The 27,138-nt window shown below is 33.6% G+C and overlaps 1 protein-coding gene across 1 annotated transcript in view; it reads right to left on the bottom strand.

Annotated features, from left to right (window-relative positions):
- The window catches only part of ATRNL1 (attractin like 1), a 764,129-nt gene that overhangs the window by 444,557 nt on the left and 292,434 nt on the right, over nt 1-27,138 (bottom strand). Inside the window, exons 23-24 of the mRNA XM_019459544.2 lie at nt 23,471-23,549; nt 21,254-21,411 (exon numbers count right to left, since the gene is read on the bottom strand). Of these exons, the coding sequence (XP_019315089.2) occupies nt 21,254-21,411; nt 23,471-23,549 (237 nt within the window). The remainder of the gene's footprint in view (nt 1-21,253; nt 21,412-23,470; nt 23,550-27,138) is intronic.

Raw genomic sequence — 27,138 nt, 5'->3', positions numbered from 1 at the left:
ATTTAAAAACTATACATTATTTCAAAGAAAAGCAAATCAATCAAAGTTACACACCCTAGAGAGTCAGATAAACCTTGGGGAATATTCTATATAACACCTCGCATAATACTGATAAGTTAGACAATAATCATTTTTGCCTATTTCCAAGTTTTGTACAATCTTCCCTAAACACCTCCTTTCAAGTCATAAATAATCTCCAGAAAGTATTCTTGGTCCCCAAAGGGTTGATTTCATGGTGTTTTCACAGCAAGAATTGTTAATCAACATAAATACAATCTTGCAGGCTCAGCAGCAAATCGAAAGTCCTTTGTTATTAAGCTACTACTAAGTCAAGAAAATTAATTTCTGTAAATCAAAAAGAAAAAGGTCTTCATATATCAATTAGAAAACGGAATATTACAAATACCACAATATTCTCATACAAATAACGCCACACTTTGAATTTTCTCACCAGTTCATGTGGTCCTACATAATTATAATTCCATTGGATTGTAGAACAGTAATGTTTCCATTAGCTTATACATGTTGAAACTACATATTGTACATAAATAGATTAAGGACTGTGTCATCTTCCAGTGGATCCACTACTTCTTTATCATCACACAGCATCCCTCCAGCTCTAATAACGCATCTTGCTTTAAACTTGACTTTGCCTGATTAATAGTGCTCTTTTTTCATAAGGTTTATATAGAACACTTTTGGCATACTTATACTTTCAACCATTTGAATTATTGTATTTAAAGTAAGTCTATTTTAAGCAGGTTTTTTTTTTCAATCCTATGTGACTGTTTTAGGCTCTTACTTGGTAAACATCATCCACCGAAATTTAATGCGATTACTAATGTAGTTGACTTTATACTTCTCATCTATTTACTTTTTATTTGAACCACCTTTATGTAACTTTTTCTTTCATACTTCTTTGTGAGCTCATGAAATGTTTTTATTAGTCAATTTAACTCCCTGATCAACTTGTTAGTTCATTCTTTCTTTTATTCTTCTTCAGATTTACACTAGAAATAAAAAAAATTAAAGATTCTTAAAAATTTACTACTTTTTACCATTTCACTGATACTGCTAGACTACTCTAGTTATAGTTAGCCCTACTGCTGTTTTTTATTGACAAAAATTTTAATGTTTGTTTATTTTTGAGAGAGAGAGACAGAGACAGAGAGAGAGACATGGAGAAAGGGAGACACAGAATCCAAAGCAGACTCCAGGCTCTGAGCTGTCAGCAAAGAATCTGACGCAGGGCTCAAACTCACAAACCATGAGATCATTACCTGAGCAAAATCGGGCGCTTAACCAACTGACCCACCCAGGTGTCCCATAACCCTATTGCTCTTTGAATGATTGTTATCATGTATTTTTTGTTCTACACATATTTTAAACTTTATGAGCTATTTTTATATCAGTATTCACTGAAGTTTACCTATTCTGTTATTCTTCATTTACCATCATATTTCTACGTATATATCTGAGATCTCTTTCCTTTGGCTTTAGGTCCTCTATGTGGTACTTCTTTTGGCATCAATCTATTGTCAGTAAAATCCTGAAAATGTCTATATTTGACCTTGACTTGGAAAATATTTTTCTAGTCTATAGCTGGCAGAGATTTTCCTTCAGTGCATTAAGATGTCATTCATTATCTCCTGGCTAATGGTTTCTTTTTATTTATTTATTTATTTATTTATTTATTTATTTATTTATTTATTTTTACATTTATTTATTTTTGAGACAGAGAGAGACAGAGCATAAACGGGGGAGGGTCAGAGAGAGAGGGAGACACAGAATCTGAAACAGGCTGCAGACTGTGAGCTGTCAGCACAGAGCCTGACGCGGGGCTCGAACTCACAGAAAATGGTTTCTATTTAGAAGTCACCTGTCAGTACTGGGACAAGAAGACTGGACTGACCATGACATACTCACAGAGATGGGAGGAGGGAAAGTGGAAACATGCAAGTTCTCTTATGTTCCAGGCGCAAAACTCACACACCCTACCTCAGCCTCAATGCAAGAAACTGTAAAATCACACAAAATAAAAAAGGTGTGATTGCCAGAAAAGGTAAAGAATTTTGGGCAATAATGTAATCCACCACAACTACATTCTAATTTCTCTCTTCCTCTGGTCTAATCTGTGAAACCCATATATTAAGAAACTAATTCTGTTGATTTGATTTTTAATCCTTTTTTTCCATTTGATTCTTATTATTAAAGATATATTTCCTTAATGAAATTCTCATTTTTGGTAACATTTTTCCCCAAAGATATTAATCATAGATATTTTAAAACTGATGGACTCTTGTTCACCATTGGGATCTTTTTCTCTAGTCTTTTCTTTTTACTCTTGGACTTGATCTTTTATTCCCATCTCTCCTAATGACCAGGAACTTTTAATCCTTCACTTGACACCATACATCAAAAATGGCAGATGCAGTGGATGTTAGTTACTTTCAGAAAGGTTCTTCTCTTTTTCAGAAAAGTAAGGAAGGACTGATTACCTTGATCAAATCAGGGAATGAAATAATTTGAGGCTATCTGCTGTGACCTTACTTCTAGGACTCAGCACTTAAGGTGACACAACTCAAAGCTTAGAGCCTCTGCCAGTGTCTCTTCATTCACCTCAGCAGGAAGAAGAGGATTGGGTTTGCAATCCAATTCTCACCTCCCAGCACCAGGAATAGGAGCCTGCTACTTATGCACTGCCCCATCCCTGCGGAATTCACATTCCAGTGTATGACAGAATCTTCTTATACCAGGTAAATGTATCTACAACGGACAGCTTTCTCTGGCCATGGAATTGTGTTAAGCTGATACATACACATAGCAAAAAGATACAGCAAATTGTGGTATAAAAACATCATTAGTGCTTATTCATAGAAAAGTGAACCAAAATCCTAATACATGTTTACATTTGCCTCAGTTTGCCCTTTTTGAAACATCAACTCCTTGACATTTACCACGTTTTTCAGTATAATCTTTTCCATGTTTACTTATTTTTGAGAGAGAGAAAGAGACAGAGCACGAGAGGGGTGGAGGCAGAAAGAGAGGGAGACACAGAATCCGAAGCAGGCTCCAGGCTCTGAGCTGTCAGCACAGAGCCTGATGTGGAGTTCAAACTCAAACTGTTGGATCATGACCTAAGCTGAAGTCAGACGTTTCACCAACTGAGCCACCCAGGTGCCCCTATACAGTATAATCTTTAATTGAAATTTTTATTGACATAATTATAGATTCACTTGCTGTTGTAAGAAATAATACAGGGAAAGGCCTTCTACATTTTGCTCAGTTTGCCCTCAAAGTAATATTTTGCAAACTATGGTATAAGACTCTAGAGATTAACATTTATCCTACTCATTTTCCCTGATTATACTTGTACTCATTTATGTATTAAGTTCCATACAATTTTATCACATGTGTAGCTTCATACATCCAGCGCCAGTCAACATACTGAATATTTCCAACATTACAAGCATTCCTGGTGATTCCATTTAAAATTCATATCTCCCTCTCTCCCACCCATGCTTCATCTCCCACCACAGTCCTACTCCTAGGCATCCATTGGCTTGTTCTCCATTCCTAAAATATTGTCATTTAAAAATATTAACTAAACAGTATCATACAATATGTAACTTACTGTGACTGGCTTTTTATCACTCAGCAAAATTTCTGATTCACCCAGAGTGTTACATGAATCAATAGTTTGGTCCTTTTTATTGCTGAGAAGTATTTATTACATGGGATATATGTACCACGGGTTGCTTGACTATTCTGCTGACAGATGACTGCATTTTGGGGCTATTACAAATAAAGGTGCTGTGAACATTTGTGTGCAGGTGTGTAAACGTTAAGTTTTCATTTCTTGGGGATAAACGTCCAAGAGTACAATGGCTATAGTATTAAAATTCCGTATTTATTTTTATAAGAAACTAATGCATTATCTTCCCGAGAAACTCTCCATCTTATATCGCCATAAGCAAGGTAAGAGTGATCCACTTTCTCCATACCCTTGAATGTATTTGGTAAATCACGTTTTTTTTTTTTTTATTTTAGCCGTTCTCATTAATTAGTGTAGTATAAACCTACTGATATTTAATTGTGCTTTTAATTTTCATTTCCCTGATAGTTAACGATTTTGAACCTCTCTTAATATGTCCATTTGGCAAGTTTATCTCATTGCTTCATGTCTTTGCCAATTTTCTAATCAGCATGTTTGGTTCCTTTAAGGCTGAATACTGAGACTTCCTCATATATTCCACATAGAAGTCTCTTCTTGGAAATGTGATTTATAAATATATTTTCCCAGTGTATAGTTTCTATTTTAATCTTGATATGGGCCATTGCAGGGCAAGTTTATAATATTAATGAACTCCAATTTATCATGCTTTCCTTTAATAAATCAGGCCTTTGGTGTCAAGTCTAAGAATCCTATGCTCAGCCCTACATCCTGAAGACTGTTCTCTTATTTTTTTCTAGAATTGGTGTAGCTCTCAGTTTACATTTTGGTATATGCTTCATTTAGAGTTGACTTTTGTGCAAGGTGTAAGGTTTGGGTTCTGCTGCATTGTTTGCCTATATATATGTTCAGTTGTTCCACTACCATTTGCTGAAAAGACTACCCTTTTCCACTGAAATACTTTTGCCCCGTTGTAAAAAATCAGTCAAATATATTTTTGTGGATCTATTTCTGGGTCCATCAATCCTATACTCTCTCGATTGCTGTACTATGTAATAAGACAATATAAGAAAGAGTAATTTCTATGATTATTATACTTAATGTAGTAAGACAATATGAGAAAGAGTAATTCTTCTCTCTTTATTTTTCTTTGTCAAATTTTATTAGCTATTCTATGGCCTGTACCCTTCCATATAAATTTTAGAATAAGCTTGCCTATATCTACAAAATGTCTTCCAAGGATTTTGATAGGAATTTCATTGTACCTATAATCAATTTGGAAAGAATTAGTGTAGTTGTTATGATGAATCTTCCAATCCATGAATATCTCTCCATTTATTCAGGTCTTCCTTGATATCTTTCATCATTTTATAATTTTCAGCATGCAGATCCTGTGCATGTTTTATTAAATGTATACTCAATTTCATTTTCTCTCCTTCTCTTCGAAGCAACTATAAATAGTACTGTTTTTAATTTGAATTTCCAGATATTCATTGACAACGTATAAAGATATACTATTAGAGTGTTTTCTTTATCAAGTTGAGGAAATTCCCCTCTATACCAAACTTGCTGGGAGAGTTCTTTGTATCTTTTTTTTCAGATTCTTTTAATTAGGAGCAACATGTTACAAAACAGGCCAGCAGGTTCATCAGAGAGAACACAGGAAAAAGAGATAATAAAAGCCTACCTGAGTTTGAGAAAAAATAACAACGAGCCCCCAAACTACCAAACTACTCAGGCCTAAATTTAATTGGATCAGAACTGTGGAGCAATTAATGCCCTGGGGTACCGCTGAACACAACAGAGGAATCAGGGGCAAATTAGGGCTGACTAGCAGATGGTTGTGATACCAAATGTAGCACAGAGCTTAACAGAGAGATCAGGGAGGGAGACAATCAAAGAGAACAATGTTAAACCTCATGGGGAGTGTGCCCACGCCAAAGGCTACACCCTTTGAGGAATATCGCCACAGGCTTCCCATTGCAGAATAGACTTCACTAAAATAGTCTAGTAAAGTCAAATAAATAAACACACAACAAAGGAAAATCAGTAACGAAAGCTGACACAATAAATATCCTAAAATGTACAGCATTCAACAAGAACAACAAAGTACAAAACATGTAAAGAAACAGAAAAGTGTAACCCATACACAGAATAAAAAACAGGAAATAAAAGCTGCTTATGAGAGGGCTCAGATATTGGTTTTAACAAAAATATCAGAGACGTTATTATAAATATAAGCAAATAGCTAAAGAAGGCCATGGTGAAAGAGGTAAAAAAAAAAAAGATGTGATGACAATTTTTCATGAAATAAAGACTACCAATAGATTGAAATTATATAAAAAGAATATAATGGCAATTCTAAAGTTAAAAATAAAATAAATGAAAATTTCACCAACAAAGTTCAACAGTAGATTTGAACAACAAAAAAATAATAAAAAATAAAAAAACGAACTCCCAACATGTAGTTCAATAGATATTATGCGGTGTTAAGTACAGAGAGAAAATAATGAAGGAAAATGGAAGGAACTTCAGAAAAATGTAGAATATTATTAAGTATACCAACACAAGTATGATGGGTTACCAGAAAGACAGGAGAGAGAAAGCAGCAGAAAAAAATATTTGAAGAATAAGGGCTGAAAACTTCCCAAATTTGATGAAATACGTTAATATATATATATACATACACACCCAAGAAGTGTATATATATACACACACACACACCCAAGAAGTTAAATAAACTCCAAGGGGGATAAACACAAAGAGAATCTCAATAGGAAACATTACAGTAAACATTCTGAAAGACAGAGACAAAAGTCTTGAAAGCAGCAAGAGAAATATGTGTTGGAATAAGGGATCTTAATAAGATTGACATATGACTTCATACCCAAAACAATGGAGGCTGTAAGACAGTGGGATGCCAAGTTTAGAATACTTAAAGGAAAAAATAGTCAACCAAGAATCTTGTATCTAGTCAACTTTTTTTTTAATGAAGGCAAAATAGACATTTTTAGATACATGAAAACGTAGAGAGGGTGTCGCTAGCAGACCCACTTTACTAGAAATACTAAAGTAATTTCTTCAGGTTAAAAGAAATTGACTCCAGCCAGCAATTCAAATGAAAAAACAAAAAGCACCAGTAAAGGGAATTATGTACATAAGTATATATAAAATACAGTATAGCTAAATATTTCTCCTGTCTTAAGTGATTTAAAAAGCAGTTGTATAAGACTATATATATAATTATAATGTTATGCCTATAACTTATGGAAATGTAATTTACTTGACAATACAAGAAAATGGGTGAAAATCTGTATTGGAGTAAGAAAACGATATCAGATGGTAACTCGAATCCTCAAGAATAAAGAGAACCAGAAATAAGAAGGTTAATATAAGAAACTCTATAAGCATACACTTGTTCTCCTTTCATGGCTCAGCTTTTTTAAGAGACAAAATTATATAAAGTAATAACTATAACAACATATTGGGTTTGTAACATATACGAATGATATAATAGGCATAATAATTATAGCAGAAAAGGAGGGAATATGGAATAGAGCCATATAACAGGAGAATTTCTATACCTCACTGGAATTAAGTTAATTCAAATCTGAGGTAGGTCTGGCAAGTTAAGATATGTATGGTAAGCCCTAAAACAACAACTCAAAAATAAAAAATTTACTGACAAAACAATTAAAGGAATCAAAATGCTACGAAAGAAAATAGTGACTTAATGCAAAAGAAAACAGTAAAGGAGAAACAGAGGAAGAAAAATGGTGTGAGACATACAAAAAACAGTAAGTGAAATGGTAGACATAAATTCGACACATCACAACCTTAAATATCCATTCAAAAGGCAGAGATTGCAGGCACCTGGGTGGCTCATTCAGTTCAGCTCAGGTCATAATCTCCTGGTTCATGAGTTCGAGCCTGTGCTGACAGCTCAGAACCTGGAGCCTGCTTCGGGTTCTGTGTCTCCCTCTCTCTCTGCCCCTTCACCACTCATGCTCTGTCTCTGTCTCTCAAAAATAAATCAGTGTTAAAAAAATTTTAAAGAAAAAAAAAGGCAGAGATTGCAAGGCTTTCTCTGGTGGCTCAGTGGGTTCAGCATCTGACCCTTGGTTTTGGCTCAGGTCACAATCTCACAGCTTCATGGCTCCAAGCCCCATATCAGGCTCTGCACTGGCACCATGGAGCCTACTTGGGTTTCTCTCACTCCCCCTCTCTCTCTTCTCCTCCCCAACTTGCAATGCCTGTGTCTCTCTGAAAATAAATAAATAAACTTAAAAAAAAGAGGCAGAGATTGTGAGACTGGATTTGAAAAACAAAAATATACAAAACAAACTGTGACTCTGACTACATGCTCCTACATGAGATACACTGTAGATCAAACAAATATAAAAGGTTGAAAGTAAAAACAAAAATAGGAAAAGACGTATCATGCAAAAAACAATTACACAGGAGCTGAATGGATATACTAAATAATCGACAAACAGCAAAGAAATAATATCTTGTTACATGGCTTACTAACAAGAGAAACTTCTGTGTGGGAAAAATATTCCAAGAATTATTTTATATACCAAGCAATGCTTCTAAATCACTACAACACATCTCTTTTGACACTGGTCACCATTATAATCAAATACTATTAGATGAAATGCAGGAGAACAGGTGTTCCCTAAATTTCAATTTGATAGAGACTTTCATATTGGTATTCCTAAAATAGAACAAAGGAAAAAGTGAGCCAGAGACTTCATAATCCTCAACATTCTAGCTTAAAGGGAAGGATAGCAGAAGAACACTTCATTAGACGTTTAATAAAAATAGGCTACACAGTATGTGTGGTGACTTGGATTAGTTTTCAGCAACTAAAACTATGGCTCCCTTTGGCCGTGACTGGAATATATTTTCCCACCATGTATACTGGGTGCGGCCTCTGACTTGCTTTGGCCAATGTAGTATATGGATCGAGATTTAAAAGTTTTTGCCCTGTTTATCTGGTCTTTTGTGATCCACTCTTAGGAGACCACTTCCTCAGGACCCACTCCCTCTTCATCTGGGCACCAGAATGAACATGCACGGAGTAGACACAAACCCAAGCCATAGTCTTAAACTTGAATCAGAGCCATCCAGTGGAGCTAAACTTAAATCAGATGTACTACAGTGTAACTGCAGACTCAGAAGGATAAAAATAAGTGCATATTACAAGCTGAGAAAGAAAGAGAAGTAAAAGTCAAGTTGATAAAAACTGAGAAGAAACTGAGGGTTGTTGGGGGGTGGGAGAGAGGGGAAAGTGGGTGATGGGCATTGAGGAGGGCACCTGTTGGCATGAGCACTAGGTGTTGTATGGAAACCAATTTGACAATAAATTTCATATTAAAAAAAAATCAAGTTGAAAAGGAAAACAAAAGAAAGCACAGATTAAAGCTTAGAGGAGAGAAAAAGCATAATACTTTCAAAGAACTGAAGGAATTATAGTATTACTAGATTGTGGAACTCAGAGGAAAGTCTGGTAAGATGTGGCTAAACACATGGACAGGACTAACTTTTGCAGCTGCTTAAAAGCCATTTTAAGCAGTTTGAACTTGATCGTAGGGTTATGAGATGCCTTTGAAGGTTTTTAAAAGTAGGTATAAACTGATTCAATTTGCATATTAGAAATATAATACTGGTTACAGCATGATATATACAATCAATGTAATATAATGATTGAAGGAAAACAATATTTAGGACAAGAGAAATAGGTGCTGCCTTTAATGGAGTCACTGGACATTTCAAAGAAAAAACTGGAATACTGTCAATGCAATTAGTTGAATGTGTGTGTTGTATGTCTGTACACTAAAGAATAGGTTGAGGCCAACAATCCAAGCCCAAGTCTGTGGTTCAAGCAAAAGTGGGTGGGTGTCTGAGACAAGCAGCAATGGATAATAAGATGTACGAGATATACTGGAACATACATGCAATGCCTGAACTGGTAACACTGATATATAAATAATCTGTACATAAGTGACCATTGAAACTATATGGTAAATGAAACCAAAACAGAAGATTTGTTGTCTAAGAGCAGAATATCTCAAATGTCACCCTAAGGAACACAGGGATCTAAGGGATGATAGAAGGAAATACTTAAAAAATAAATAAAATTGGGTGAGAAAGGAGGAAGGAAAATTAGGACAATGTAGTGACATGGAAAGAAAGAAGAGACAGTGTTCTAAAAACAGGATCAGATAATGCTGCTGACAGGTCAATTAAGACTGGAGCAAGAAGGGATACCTGGGTGGCTCAGTCGGTTAAGCATTCGACTTTGGCTCAGACCATGATCTCATGGTCCATGAGTTCGAGCCCTGTGTTGGGCCCTGTGCTGACAGCTCAGAGCCTGGAGCCTGCTTTGGATTCTGTGTCTCACTCTCTCTCTGCCCCTCCCCCACTTGCACTCTGTCTCTCTCTCACACACAAATAAATAAACATTAAAAAAAAAGACTGAAGCAAGAAGCTGAAAATTTAGGTCTATAAGTTTTCTATGTCCTATGCCTCAGTAGTTGCAAAGGAGCAATATGAGTAGAAATCAGATCACAGTACAGTAAGAAATAAATTTTAAATTACAAATTGACAATGTGGATTGCAATAATACATTTCTTCCTAATATGTAGTATAGTGCCTCAACATACTAGGCATACAATTAATATTTATTGACTTAAATAAAAGTAAAGAAAGAAAAACAGACATTTTATTATTTCTTCCCTTTTTTCAAGTTTTTATTTAAATTCCAGTTAGTTAACATACAGTGTCATATTACTTTCAGGTATAGAATTTAGTGAATGTACATTATATACAACACCCTGTGCTCATCACAAGAGCCCTCCTTAATCCCCATCACCTTTTTAACTCATCCTCCCACCGACCTCCCCTCCGGTCACCATCAGATTGTTCTCTATAGTTAAGACTTTGTTTCTTGGTTTTCTTCTCTTTTGAAAAACATTTCAATTCAGAAATACTCCTAGGAAAATATTTCCTCTCTTTGGTAGGCATTTTGAAATGCTTTGGATTATTTAAACAGATCTACCAAATTATGTGCAAAACAACAAAAAACTGAAGTTGAAACATCCTCTTTGGGAATAGGTCAATAGTGATCTTGAGGATGATAGTCTTATTAATTTTTTTGGCTGGCAATTCAGAATATACAAAATTCCTTTTCTAAATGTCAGATTTAAAAAAATAAATAAAAATTATAATAAATACAACTTAGATTTAATTTTCAGAAAAATTCTTCACAGTCCAAGGCTTCAGCCAGATGATCATCAGAATTTTCTTTCTAAAATGCACATTTCATAATTAACTCTGCAAATACTTTATCATTTTGTTCCAAGAAAATTTTTCTGCCACATTTCCTCTGTACTAACAACCACACTTGTATACCCAACACCACCACCCTGATCACCGAACACCATCACGTTGCTATCATACAACCTGTTTTCCAACCATTAAAAATCAATGTGCTCCCTGATGAAAATTACTTAATCATAACTTTGAAAACCCATTCTTCTTATCTAGAATTCCCTCTCATGTAATATCCCTTTTCTGAACTCCTAGTTATCCTTCAAAACCTTGCTTCAACATAACTCTTACTAAGAACTTTTCCTGCTTTAATATCATCTCTGTAAAAATCACAGAGAAGGAAATATAATCTAGAACTCTCCAACTCATAAATATCTTTCACATCCATATCAGTGACAAATGGCTGATACAACAAATGGCTCAGAGAACATTTTATGACCTAAACAAAACCAAAATATGCCCCTGGACTCTATATAAAGATACTAAGAGAGTCTTTTCCCTTTCATCTCTGGGATAGCTAAATTTGGATGCTATAAATGCAACCAAAATAGAATACAACACAGTCAACATACATTGTGAAACTCAGTCAATTCAATAATTATTTATATAACACAGTATAAAGGATGCCAAGGGATATAGTTTTATATATAGTATCGTCATCTACAAATAGTGAAAGCTTTACTTCTTCTTTGCCGATTTAGATGCCTTTTATTTCTTTCTATTGTCTGATTGCTGTGGCTTGGACATCCAATACTATGTTGGGTAACAGTGATGAAAGTAGACATCCTTGTCTTGTTCCTGACCTTAGGGGGAAAGCTCTCAGTTTTTTCCCATTAACGATAAGGGTAGCTATGGGCTTTTCGTGTATGGCCTTTATTATATTGAGGAACATTCCCTCTAAACCTACTTTGTTGAGAGTATTTCTCATGAATAGATGTTAAGAGATGCAGTTTTGGGAAATACAATCAGAGGTGAAATTGGGTTCCTGGAAGTTCCCAAAGGCATTTCCTCTGGATGCCCTGTTTTCTAAGCCTACAATGTCCCTTGTTTTACTTTAAAGGTAATTTAAAGCTGTATTTCGATATCTACAACTGAAAGAATGCTTATTAATATATTCTGTGAACTACATAAGGGTAGAGACTACATTGTATCCTATTCTATTCACTAGCAAAATGCCTCATATATGATTGAAACTTAGAAATGGCTTGAAAGTGTAGCCAAAATTTTATACAAATGTTCAACAGCTGCCATTTCTGTAAGTACTACTTTATAAGTTTTTCACTTATAAAGTTAAATAAATTTTTATAAGTTTTTCACTGACTCAAAACACAGAAGCTACTTTAATAAGCAACAACCATTACTATGTCTTTTTATTTTGTTCATTATACAGTTCATAACATATAGAGTTCTATTATCATACAAGTAAGGTTCATCCTTTAATAACAAGATTAGACTCAAGTTGGATCAACCTAAATGAAGTATTTTTCTACTTTCCTGCATATCATTAAAAACTTCTCCTTATTCAAGTATTACCTTTTAAATTGATCTGTTCAATCTATTCAAATATATGTGCAAACATTACTACTTAAAGTGCTTAAAAGAATTGTGATGGAAAAAACTGCCACATAAAATTATGAAAATACTATTGATATTAATTCATGCAAAATCTATGTGAAATGTTTGGCTTACATGAAAAGATATTTTGTTATGCAAACAACAAATAATTAAATATTAAACTCTTCATACATCTTTTATGTTTTAGCATGTAAGAATTCAAAGAATTAAATTGCAGACAGAAAGGCTAAAGTAACCTGAAGTGCTTTCTTTTAACTATATTCACAATGTTCTCTCCCTATACAGTAACCCTATTGATACAAGTATTAAAATAAATTAAGTAAAAGTGATCATAAAAGTTAAGTGTTACTTTATCTCAAAAACAATGTTTGCTTGTTAGAAATATCACTGATACAATTCTGTGAAAAGAAAACAGTGATATTTATTTTTAGAAATTTCTTGGTATCTCATGGTTATATGGATATTTTTCAATAGAAATTAGTTTTTTTGCACTTTTTTTATTTCAGCCACTTTTCAAAATAACTGCTTCCATTGAGTGTAGTTTGTAAATATTTATGAACAATTTTATCTACGGATTGTAAATTTTCTCATAACCTGCAGCTTGGAATCCACAGTAGTATGTACTTTTGAAATCTAAAATACATAGACATATGTCTACAACCTGACTATCATTTACCTACAGTTACTTGGAAGCTTAAATCTAAGCTACTAAATAAAACATGTTACAAACAAAAACATAAAACCACATATACAGTAACTATATATAGTCATAGTAATATATATAGTTATATATGTTGTATATATAGTGACTATATAGAATTATAGTAACATATATAGTTACTATATATGTGGTTCACGCATTTGGTGAACAAACCTATGGACAGTATATTTATTCGTATTTACATAATTTATTCATAATTTATTCATAATTACATGTAGAATATCTACCTCCTTCCAAAATGGAGGGAATAAATTTATCCTTCTGCAAAAACAACAAGTAAAATAAATAAAACATATGAAACGATATCAAGCAGTGTAGGACAGTAATTCCTGAGTGGAGAAAAAAAATGAGGTGAGCATTTAAATGTCACAGATTATTGTGATTTTGAGGCTGCATCAAAAGGACAGTGAACACATGTGTATCCCAGAAATTTTCTGGAGTTGAGGAGATAAAACTGACAATCTGCAGAGGCCAAGGTAGCTAGAGTTTATAGGAAAGTATACTAGAGAAGACAGAACTTCCTAGAGTGCTATGGAGATTTTCTGAGGATCCCCTTGAGTCGTCAGGTGAAGATTACTTACTGACAAAGAAACTATCCAACATTGGGGAAAAATCCATCTGAAAGGAACAGAGAAAATAATTCTCAAAACTCACACAGAGTTGGGAATATTTCATGGTCCTGAGAGTCAGAGTGGAAAACCTTATAATTCATACATCATAAAATACAGTACCCAAAAGAACAGAGCCTCAGTAATGAAAAATTAACACCAGGTTAAGTGCTGCTTTGTTCCTACCTAACAAAACAAAAGTAAGCCTTGTAAAGATTTTTTACAAGAAAATTAGCTCCATCCCAAAACAAAGCTAAAATTTATTTAACAAAATAGATACATACTTACCACCCAAAAAGGTAAAATTCAGAATGTTTCGTATCTAATCAAAATATGACCCATAAGGAGCAGGAAAATAAAACAACAGAAAAGAAACTCAGAAGAGATACAAATTATAGAATTTGTAGATAATTTATAGAAGAGTTATAATAACCATATTCCATTTATTAAAGAAGGCAGAAAAAGAACAGAGTATGTTAAATAGAGGCATGGAAGATATTTTCTAAAAAACCTTATCAGAATTCTCAAGCTAAAAAATATAATATCTGAGATGAAATATACACTGAATGTGATTAATATGAAATTGGACACTATAAAAAAGATCAATAAATTTCAATTACAGGAAAAGAAAATATCCCAAATGAAACACAAAGAGAAAAAAAAAGAATGAATAAAAAACAGAAACAGAGCATTAGGAAGCCAAGGAACAATTTCAAGCAGTCTGATATACATACAATTGCAATTCCCAAAGGAGAAGAAAGGCGAAGCGGAAAAAAACAATTGAGAAATATGGTTTTCCAAATCTGGTGATGAGTATAATTTTATTTGTATATAAAATTCAGTAAAACCCATCCACAAGAAACAAGAAGAAACCAAACTTCTGTACACCATTATCAAATTGGCCAAAAAGAGTGAAAAAGAGAAAAAAAAATGCAGAGAGAGGAAAAAAAAACATCACATACAAAGAATAAGGTTAAGAGCAGATTTCTCATTAAGAACAATGCAAGCCAATGGACACTGGAGAAACATCTTTGAAAGGAAAGAAAGAAAAAAGCTACAGTTTAGAATTCTTCAACCCCCCCCAAAAGTGAAATAAAGACATTTTCAGAATACACAATGATATAATTCATTGTCAGCAGATCTACACTGAGTGTGTAAGTCCTTGAGCCCCTTAGACAGTAGGAAAATGATACAAGATAGAAATCAGATTCTACAAAAAGGAAAGAGGAAAGATGAATTTTTTTATTGTTTTTTTAATTTTTTTTAATGTTTATTTTTGAGAGAGAGGGCACACACACACACACACACACACACACACACACACACACGCACAAAAGGGGGAGGGGCAGAAAGAGAGGAGGACAGAGGATCCAAAATGGGCTCTGTGACCACAGTGAGCCCAAAGCAGGGCTTGAGCTCAGGAACTGAGAGATCGTGACCTGAGCCAAAGTTGGATGCTCACACGACTGAGCCACCCAGGCACCCCTTAAGTTTAATACATTAAAAAAATTGAGTGATGTAACACTACCTGTAAGTAAACAATGAAAAATTTAAGAAGTACAGTAAAACCTTGGATTATAAGTAACTTGTTTTGCAAGTGCTCTGCAAGACAGACAAACATTTCTAATAAATTTCAACTTGATAAATGAGTGATGTCTTGCAATATGAATAGTACGTGATGCCGAACATCATATGATCATAACTATGCCAATGGTTATGAAATCTGCTTTGATACATGAGTGCTTTGGATTACAAGCATGTTTCTGAAATGAATTATGCTCACAAACCAAGGTTTTACAGTATATGAATAAAATAACACAATATGGAACTGTAGCTATAAGCCAACAGACAGAATAAAATGAAATCATAAAAAAATGCTCAATTTAAAAAGGCAGAAAAAGAACAAGGAATAAAGACCAAAAGAAAAATAATAAACAAATAATAAGATTTAAATCAAATCATTGTTCTGAGGACTTCCTGGACAGTGGCCGATGCAAACTCCCCTTTCCAATGACGAGCACACAGGCTGGCGACATTTTTCTCCCTTGCCCATTAGTACAAACTGACTTTAGTGAGCAGAACAGTGCCCACAGCAGAGGCCTAAGCTGCTTAGCCCAAGTCCCACCCTGCTGTGCTCTGCAGGTACGTCTATACTAGGACAAGTGTGCCTGAGAGCCAGAAAAGAAGTGGGTCCCTGCCCCAGAAGACCCGCAAAAACCTCCTGCGTGGACCAAGTCTACTGACCGTAGAGGGCTGCAAAGCCAAAACACAACAGCAGAGCACACACAGCATACACCACAAACTTCCTGAAGCACCAGACCTGGAAAGCATATGACCTAATAAAGTCATTACTCTCAGAAACAAAAAACATATGAGGCTTTCCTGACACAAAGAAGACAGAGACCCAGACAAAACGCCAAGATGGAGGAATTCATCCTAAAAGAAAGAACAAGAAAAGGTCACAGCCAGGAATCTAATTGAAATAATAGATGTAAGTAATATCCCTGATCAAGAATTTATTTTTTTATTATTTTTTTGAAATGTTTATTTTTGAGAGAGAAAGAGCACCAGTGGAGGAGGGGCAGAGGGAGGTAGAGAGAGAATCTGAAGCAGGCTTTGGACTGTCAGCGCAAAGCCTGACTTGGGGTTCGAATGAACAAATCATGAGATCATGACCTAAGCTGAAGTCAAACACTCAACCAACTGAGCAATCCAGGTTCCCCCTGATCAGGAATTTAAAACAACAATCATAAGGATCCTAGTTGGACTTAAGAAAAGCATAGAAGACATCAGGCAGTCCCTTATGCAGAGATAAAAGACCTAACAGCTAGTCTTGCTGAAAATAAAAAATGTTGTAACCAAGAGGCAAAACCAATTGGTTCTAATGAACACAAGGGCAGAAGAAGCAGAAGAATTTATAAATACCATAGAAGGTAAAATTATAGAAAATAATGAAGCTGAAAAGAAGAGGGAAAGAAAAATATTGGATCACAAAAGTAGACATAGGGAACTCAACAACTCCATAAAGCATAATAACATTCATATCATATGAGTCTCAGAGAAAAAGAGAAGGGGAAAGGGGGCAGAAGGTTTATTTGAGCAGTACAAAAAGACTGAGATCATACCATGCATATTTTCAGACTCCAACGCTCTGAAATTTGAAGTCAACCAGAAAAAATCCTGCTTGATATTCTCTCTCCCTCTCTCTCTGCCCCCCACCCCACTCTCTTGTCTCTCTTTCTTTCTCTCTCTCTCTCAAAATAATAAACTTCAAAAAAGGAAATTAGACAGTTTTCACCTTAAGAAACAAGAAAAGATGAACCATTTACTCAAAGTAAGCAAAAGAAAGGGAATAAAGAGTAGAAATTAATGAAATTAAAAAAAATAGAGAAAATAAATGAAACCATCTGTTCCCTTAAGAAAAAAAATCAATGAAAGTGACAACTCTCTAGCCATACTGACAAAGGGGAAAAAAATAGAGAGAGGAGAAACAAATTATGAATATCAGAAATGAGAGTGATGACATCACTAAATAACATGTGAATATTATTAATCTTTTGCCAATAAATTCTACAAATTAAATCAAATGGGAGAAATACAACTGGGAGACACAAATCGATAGAGCTCACTCCAAAATAAATAACCAGAAAAGCTCTAAATCTATTAAAGAAATTGGATTTTTAGTTAAAACCTTCCCACAAAGAAAGGTGTATTAGTCCAAATACATTGTGTTGAATTCTACCACAAATTTAAGAAAAAATAATAATAATAACAATTACACACAGATATTTCAGTAAATTACAGAGGAAGTAATATTTCCCATTCATTTTATAAGACCAGCAGTACAATGATACAAAGTCAAACAACATTACAAGAATAGAAAGCTATAGACTAATAGCCCTCATAAATATAGGTATAAAAATTCTTAACAAAATTTTAAAAAAGCAAATACAATGATGCATGACAAAATAACTGAGCAAGCAGAGCTTATCCCTATATAACAAGATTGATTAAACATTCAAAAGTGGATTGGATTCAAAAGTGGATTTCAATTCTATTAGCAAATATATACTAAATAAAATAATCTTACTATTTTATATTTAATAATTAAAGTTTACTATAGTCCAAAAAAACACACATACTCATATGCTTTAATATGACATATTCCTCAGAACTAATGCAATGACTTTAATCAAGAGTAGGAATTCAGCTCTACTCATTTTGACCATCACAACTGGACTCTAAATTTTATTATTTAGGGAGAATGGAATATTTCAACTTTATTACACATTCAGGTTTGGCTCCTAGAATATATTACTAGTATGTTCTCAAATGAAAATCCAATTTAAAAAGTTAATATTTAGTCATTAAATATTCATTAAAATTCTATAGTAACTATGTAATTTGCTTAAAAATGAAATAATTAGATAACCAAGACATGAAGAACATAAAAAAAAATTTTTAATGTAACAATTGTATCAATTTTAATTACTACTTAATAAGGTTAATAGATGAGCCCTTTGGTTGCCTTTGAACATAATTTCAATTGGCCAAGGGAAATCTGATTCATATTTCTGTATAAATCTTAGAAAATATAATGATATATCTAACATCATCAATGTCAAAATTTTTTAAAACTATATGGAAATATTTCCAGCATTTTTGGACTATAACGGTGTTGAAATAAATCACCATACAATGAAGAAATAAGTTTATCAAATAATTCCCATTACTGAGTAGTAATTTATAATATTTCTTGAATAGTTAAGTAATTTCCTTAATTTAGATGTTAAATTAGCCTTAAAAGTAAAGACAATTTTCTCATAAATATATGACTTTTAAAAATACTGTGTTCCCACAAATCACATAGAAAATAATATTAAAAAATAATAATAATCCAGTTAAGAAATGGGCAGAAGACATGAGTAGATATTTTTCCAAAGAAGACATACAAATGGCCAACACACACATGAAAAGTTGTTCAACATCATTCATCATCAGGGATATATAAGTTAAAACCGTGATGAGATAACCTCCTCACACCTGTCAGAATGGCTAAAATTAACAACACAGGAAACAACAAATGTTGGTTAGGATGCAGAGAAAGGGGGAACCCATTAACACTGTTGGTGGGAATGCAAACTAATGCAGCCAATCTGGAGAACAATATGGAGGCTCCTCAAATAGTTAAAAATAGAACTGCCCTATGATACATCAATTCACTACTGGTATTTATCAAAAGGATACAAAAGTACCGATTCAAAGGGACACATGTACTCTGATGTTTATAGCAGCATTTTCAATAATAGCCAAAGTATGGAAAGAGCCCAAATGTCCATCAACTGATGAATGGATAAATAAGATGTAGTATATATGCATGTATGTACGTACACACACACACACACACACACACACACACACACACACACACAGGAATATTACTCAACCATCAAAATGAAAGAAATCTTGCTATTTGCAACAACATGGATGGCGCTAGAGTGTATTATGCTAAGCAAAGTCAGTCAGTCAGAGAAAAGATAAATACCATATTATTTCACTCATGTGGAATATAATAGATGAAAAGATGTACATGGGTGGGGGAGAAGAAAGAGAGAGGCAGACCATAAAACAGACTCTTAACTATACAGAACTGAGGGTTGATGGAGGGAGGTGGGTGGGCTACATGAGTGATGGGTATTAAGGAGGGCACTCATGACGAATCACTAGATTCTACTCCTGAAGCCAATATTATACTGTATATTAACTAACTAGAATTTGAATAAAAACTTGAAACCTAAAACTAAAACCCGTACAAACATTTTCAGTCACAGATCATAAACTGTCATTAATATAAAAGGGGAAAGAATAATCTATAATTTTTTTTGAGAGAAGAATATGTATGGATGTGTGCATGTATGTGAACAGAGGAGGGACAGAGGGAGAGGGAGAGAGAGAATCTTAAGCAGGTTCCACGCCCAGCACAGAGCCTGACATGGGGCTCGATCTCATCACCATGAAATCATGACCTGAGCTGAAATCAGGAGTTGGACACTTAACCAACTGAGTTACCCAGGTACACCATGTAAATTTTTAAAGTTTTAAAACATAATAACCTAGCACAGAGCTTGATATGTATGAGATATTCCAAAAAATAATCTGAATTCCATCTAATCAAATAACCAATCATAAAAGAATGAGTATATGAACAAATTCCAACATTACAACATACAGGCTTTTCTTTCATAAAAGCATAAATTAAGAGCACAAACCCTGAATATTTCAAGATAGAAAGAACTTCCTAAATGTTTTCCTAGCAATAAATCTAAAGCCTTTTGCAGCCTATCACTAACCACAATAAAAACTGAAATATACAAAGTGAAAGATAAAAAGATAGAAAGAAATATGTACATATATAGCATTAAGAAATCAATAGTGAGAGGCAGTGAATCTTAAAGAACTGTTAAGTTGCTTACCTTAAATTTTTTTTTTTTAATTTTTTTTTTTTTCAACGTTTTTTATTTATTTTTGGGACAGAGAGAGACAGAGCATGAATGGGGGAGGGGCAGAGAGAGAGGGAGACACAGAATCGGAAACAGGCTCCAGGCTCCGAGCCATCAGCCCAGAGCCTGACGCGGGGCTCGAACTCACGGGCCGCGAGATCGTGACCTGGCTGAAGTCGGACGCTTAACCGACTGCGCCACCCAGGCGCCCCGCTTACCTTAAATTTTTAATGAAAGTTTAAATAATGTTCAGTATATAATAAAGCAAAAATGAGATTCTAAACACAGCAAATAATTTTAAGTAGAGTTGTAGGAAGAGAGTATCTAACCCTCAGGTGAAATACACAATTAATCAAAAAACCCAGTCTAATTATTTCAAGTTTTGATGCATTTTTTTAAATGTTTATTCATTTATGAGAGAGAGAGAAAAGAGCGTGAGGGGGGAGGGGCAGAGGCAGAGGGAGACACAGAGTCCGAAGCAGGCTCCAGGCTCTGAGTTGTCAGCACAGAGCGCCACACAGGGCTTGAACCCATGAACCCGTTAGATCATGACTCGAGCTGAAGTTGGACGCTTAACCGACTGAGCCACCGAGGCGACCCTTGATGCATTTGTAGAATATGATTTCACTGAAAAATTTGTACACCGATTGATTCAATATCATTAAGTATGAATTATTTTTATAAATATTCAACGTACCCTTTTTTATCAAGGGTACATACATTTTTCATGTTTTTCGAGAAATAAAAATCTTATCCATATCATTACTTTGAACAAAAGTAGCACTGTTTTTGTAAAAAAAAATATTCAGTGGTCATTATGTTAAATACTATTAACACTTACCTGTATTTTAATGGGCCAGGAAAAGTTGCTGACATACACATAGAATGTAATGTTAGGATTGCTTCTGAAGTTAAATTTTTCATAGGAAAAACTATCTCTGTATTCCTTTATATTAGTCTTGGACACTATAGGAGTCTCCTCCCCAGATATTGTTCCAGCTAAAATGTAAATAATAAAATCAAACTGTAAATGTTCATATTAGGAAAAAAGGATATTTTAACTTAAAAATAAATATTTACTTAATTTTTATAACTACACTTATAAAAACAATTATCAAAATAAACTTCTTTAGTATTTACAGTGACAAAGGAGAAATAAGATTAATCATAAATGTAATGGAAACAGTATAAAATTATTTTTTTAAATGATACCACTGATTAAGTAAGTGCTATGGACAAGGCACTGGTGTAGAAACTTTCTATTCTTCTCTGATAACAATTTTACCCCCAAGGTATTCCATCTCTTTTTTCAAATTTAAACCTGAGCCTCAGAAAGATTAAAACACTTGCCTTAATTTTCTAGCTACTGAATTGGTAAATTTCCCTTTGGAACTCACGTATCCATTAGCTCCAGACCCTGAATTCTTTCTATTCACTACTCCACAGAGCCTCTCAAAGCAAATCAGGACATATTTCACATGTCTCAATCCAATTAAAACATAGAAAAGAAATCAATTTATTTGTCTTAACCACAAATTGAACCATCACTACTTTGAATAAATTGAAACGAGGCTATAATTTAAAACATGCGATAAATGTTCAAATTAGTTAAACACATATTGCATACTCAATAAATATTTACTGAAATTAACCAAATGGAACAAAGCATTTCCAACAATCTTACCAAGCCCTCTACTTTAACAAACGGTAAAAATATTTAGAATTAGTATACTGGGCAACTGAATTAATTTCTAACTCATCACCTATTCCAAAAGCACCTGGGTTGCTGTTTTAAAAAGCAGGTTTCATGAACCCATCTCCCAATCTGATAAATCAAAATTTCCGAGATTTGGTTTTGGGAATCTGAAAGTTACAAGTAATTTCTTGCATGATAAAATCATCATTCTAATCTAATTGTAGAGGTTTGTATATTTTTGTTGACAGATTTTAGAACACTTTTGGGGTCAGTTTATTATGCCAAAGTAATTTTCAAATTAGTAATCCAAGTTTTCATGAATTCTTAATTAATGAAGCTCACAGTCCCAAGATTTTACTATAAGGTGGACACCATTGTAGCAAAATGTGTATATATTTGCCCAAACTTCTCATTTTTTTAACACATGTAATATAGGTTCTAGAATTGCAAAGACTATCTCACTCTTGAATTCTATGTCTCCATGATTCTACATATTAAAAGAGCATAATGACCTAAGAATACATATATTTTCTTTCTTTCTGTTTTTAGTAGGCTCCGTGCACAGTGTGGAGCCATAGTATGGGGCTAGAACTCACGACCCTGAGATCAAGAGCCCAAGAGCTGAATGCCCAACTGTCTGGACACCCGGGCACCCCAGAATCCACATGTTTTCTTTAAAGAGGATTCCAACACATTGTGCAACAGTATAGCTTTGATACAGAAAATAAAAATCAATAGAATTTCTTAGTATGTAAATACAAAAAAAAGTGAGCATACTTTTTCATAATCCAACAGACAGTTTGTACTTCATCTTGGTTCTATTTTTTAAAAGTCTAAATTTTCAAGTTCTAAAACTTATTACAGAAGACATATTAAGGAGAGGGTTTTTTTAACCCTTTCTCAGCACCAAAGCTGACAAAGGTGTTGGTATATTTCTAAGTTTGAAAGGAATAAAAACCTATTAATTTATCAACATGCACAGAATTTGTCTTATATCAATATTAAGGTTAATAATTAAATTTATAGCTTCATGATAGTGAGTCAAATAATTGAAATCACAGTCCCAATCATTAAAGAAGTACTCTATCTGAATTAAAATCATAGCAATTCATAACAATGTCTTTTTAAAAAATTAAGTGGTGTATAATATTTGTTACCCATCTAATTTAATTGAATAAGGGACAAAGTTAAAATAATGAAACTTTATTAATAATGCTACTTATTACTTGTACCTGAACCAGCACAATTATTATGACATATATATTTTAATTTCAATTTTTTGAATTAACAAAAAAAAGATCATGTTAGAACATCTTCCATATACAAACAAATGTAAAAGATGTGACAACAAAATTCTCTTACCTGTTGAACCAACTGACCATGTAATGTTGAGATTAAAGTTGTTTGATGCATTAATCGAAATATCCAAATTTTTGTTTGACTACCAAGAAAGAAAATATTAGGGTTACAAAAATCAAACTACACTAAATAATGTTTTATGTTTTAATTATGCCCATGCTACAATTCACAGACTGGATACATTTTGTCAGTATTCAACCAAGTGTAGATGTCAATTACACCATTTTAATGAAAAAATATAGGTGATAAATTCAAAGGTAGTTTAAAGTTTCCATTTATCTTCTCTACTATAATCTAGCCTTCTGTCTGTAAGCCAGGGGAGCTGTAATTCATTGTTTGTATTTTGATTCTCTCGCTTACCTGTAGTTAATATGTAAACGGTACAGGTTTTAATTAGTCCAAAGTAATTTTACACCAATGTAAGATTGTTGTTTTATTGAAAAACTTTTTGTTAGGTATTTATTGTATTACTACACATTGGTTTTTTACACTTTTTTTGTTTATTTTCTTTTTGAAAGAGAGAGAGACAGAGTGTGAGTGGGGTAGGAGCAGAGAGAGAGGGAGACACAAAATGTGAAACAGGCTCCAGGCTCTGAGCTGTCAGCACAGAGCCTGTCATGGGGCTAGAACTCATGAGCCATGAGATCATGACCTGAGCCAAGGTCGGACACTCAACCAGCTGAGCCACCCAGACGTCCCTTATACACACCTTTTGTAGTGAAAAAAACAAAAAACAAAAAAACATAAATTACATAAACTAGAACTCTCAGGTAAAAATGGATTAAATTAAATCTGTTGTCAAAATGTAGGAAATGAATCAATAATTAAGGCATCTATTTATTATTATCTTTTATTTAGGATAAGTAGGAAGCCCTGACCACATATTAATTTCACTAACTGTTCCAAGTTGAGTATATCTTTAACTATGAATTATATTTATAAAATTACGTATAATGATATTACAAGCATTCTTAGAGGCAACTCTCACGCTTAGTTTAGCATCCTACAGTTTCAAAGAAAATGTGTCTGAGCTATTGGCTTCAACTAGACAAGACAGTAGATATAAAACAGAAAGCTGTGACATTTGGAACCAGTTGATATTTTCAGGAAACTGAAAAAGGAGAGGATGGTCAAGAGAGAAGCAAACTAAAATTATGCCTAATCTGGACCTACACATGTGATACTATGGATAATATTGTGGAAAAATGGTATTCACATTCCAGATGTTCCAAGTATAATAAAATTTCTCATGTCTTCAAAGAAGTACGTAAGTTTGTAATCACTATTAAACATTCAAGAGGCCAATGGTAAAAAATGAAATTCTGATGCACACTACAACATGGCTGAACCTTGGAAATATTAGGCTAAGTGAAATAAGCCAGACACAAAAGGACAGATATTGTATGGTTGTACATGTGAGGTACTTAGAATATACAAATTCAGAGACAGAAAGTAGAATAAAGGGACTGTGGCCAAGGGAAGAAATGAGGAATTATTGCTTAATGGATACAGAAATTCTGTTTGGAATGATAAAAAAAAATTGATGATAGATAGTGGTGATGGGTTGCACAACACTGTAATTGTACTTAATGCCACCGAATGATATACCTAAAAATGATTAAAATTATAAATTTTATTTTATGTATATTTTACAATGAAAAAGAAGTCAATGGTGATTACGGTGCATTTATAAAATCTTTCTTATTACAGTGAACAATGGGGTTTCTGACATTTCTAATGTCTTGGTTAAAAAAAATACAATATAAGTAAAAAGAGGGTTATACTTAAAACATTATACTTTAAAATTCTTATTTAAAAGTCAAAATGTTAAATGTATTCCAAAGAATATAGACACGTCTTAAAATCTAAAGAATAAGGCATAACATTAAATGAACTGTTCTACTTTTTGAGAAGAGACCCTACTTTACTGTAAAAGAAAAATTTAAGAAATTATATTATTTGTTGGCAAGTCCAATAAAATACTTTAGAGAAGCTAGCAAATGGCAAGATATATTTTGAGGTTTCATCTATTTAAAAAAACTATTAAAATATATGATATGGACTTAAAAGATAGATTAAGATATAATTAAAAAACAGCAAAACAAAGTGACATTAGTAAGATGGTGAAATAGGAAGTCACAGCCCTTATCCTCCATAAAAACACTGATTTAACAATGTTGTATGGGCCAAAATAACTTTATGAAAGAATCAAAATCTAGTTAAAAAGTTCCAGTACCAAAGATTAATATAAAATGAAGAATAGCCACCTTATAATCAGTAAGAAGAACAATTTCACTTTACCCATTTCAGCCTCTGCCCCAAGGCGGCACTCAGCATTATAGAGAACACCTTGGCTTTGACTTCTCCCACAGGGAAGAGAGAGAATGTAGCATATATCCAACATCCCTGGCCTTTCATTGCACTGCCTAAAGGATCTGTTTCTGATTTACCTCACCCAGAGCACTAAGAGAACAAGCATAGTTTGGACATCTGACAGTAGCTAAAAATAAAGAAAGTAAGTGGGTGGCTTACTGCTGCTGGCATGGCTCCTCAAGATTAGGAGAAGGTGCACAACCTTGAGACTTCTCCTCCAGGAAGGAAGAGAATGGAATGTGCATCCAACACCATGAATTTTCTGTGTACCGCCCAAGGGGAAAAAGGCAGGCAGCTCACTACAGCCAGAATTGCTCTGCGAAACTGAGAGAAGGCGTGTAACCCTAAGACTACTCCCCTTCGAAGAAAAGGAAAAGTTGTGGAACATGATTAATCACAGAAAAGGTTTCTGATGCTCCCAGTATCTTCTAGCTGGGCTAACTGATGGTCTTTCCCTTTGAAGCCAGTCAATAAAGACTGGGAAAAGTAGTTGTTTCTTCAAAAACACAGACACCAGTACAAAGCTACAAGGGAAATTAAGTATGGGGGAAATATGACATAACCAAAGGAACAAAATAAATCTCCAGTAACTGACCCTAAAGAAATGGAGATCTAGAATTGTCTGCCAAATGATTCAAAATAATTGTATTAAAGAAGTAATAAGGAAGGAATAAGAGACCAAAGAAAGATAATTAAATGAAACCAAGGAAACAATATATGAACAAAATGTCAATGCAACAGACAGGGACAGAACTATAAAAAGGAACCACAGAAATTATGGAGCAGAAGAATACAATAAATTAACTGAAAAATTCAATATATAGTTTTAATGACAAACTTGACCAAGTAGAAGAAAGAATCCATGAACTCAAATCATCTGAAGTTAACTAGCCAAAGGAACAAAAAGAAAAGAGAAAGAAAAAGAGTGAAGAAAGCCTAATGGACTTATGGAATACAATCAAGGAAAAAAAATTATATATATATATATATATATATATATATATATATATATATATATATATAACATATATAATATAACTAATATATATTATATATATACAATATAGATCTTAGAGAAGAGAAAGAAAGGGGCAGAAATTTATTTATTTAAAGAAATAATGGCCTAAAATGTCCCAAATCTAAGAAGTACAAACATCTAGATTCATGAAGCTGAAGAAAACAAAAGGAAGATGAACATAAAGAAATCAAATAAAATTGTTAAAAGTCAAAGACAGGATTTTGAAAGCAAGAAAGAGTAAAGTTACTTATCATATACAAAGAAGCCCTATTAAAAGTTT

This window comes from Panthera pardus, unplaced genomic scaffold (assembly GCF_024362965.1).
Source record: "Panthera pardus isolate Hobbes unplaced genomic scaffold, ASM2436296v1 HiC_scaffold_22, whole genome shotgun sequence".
NCBI lineage: Eukaryota > Metazoa > Chordata > Mammalia > Carnivora > Felidae > Panthera > Panthera pardus.
This window is presented reverse-complemented; position numbering and strand designations above follow the sequence as displayed.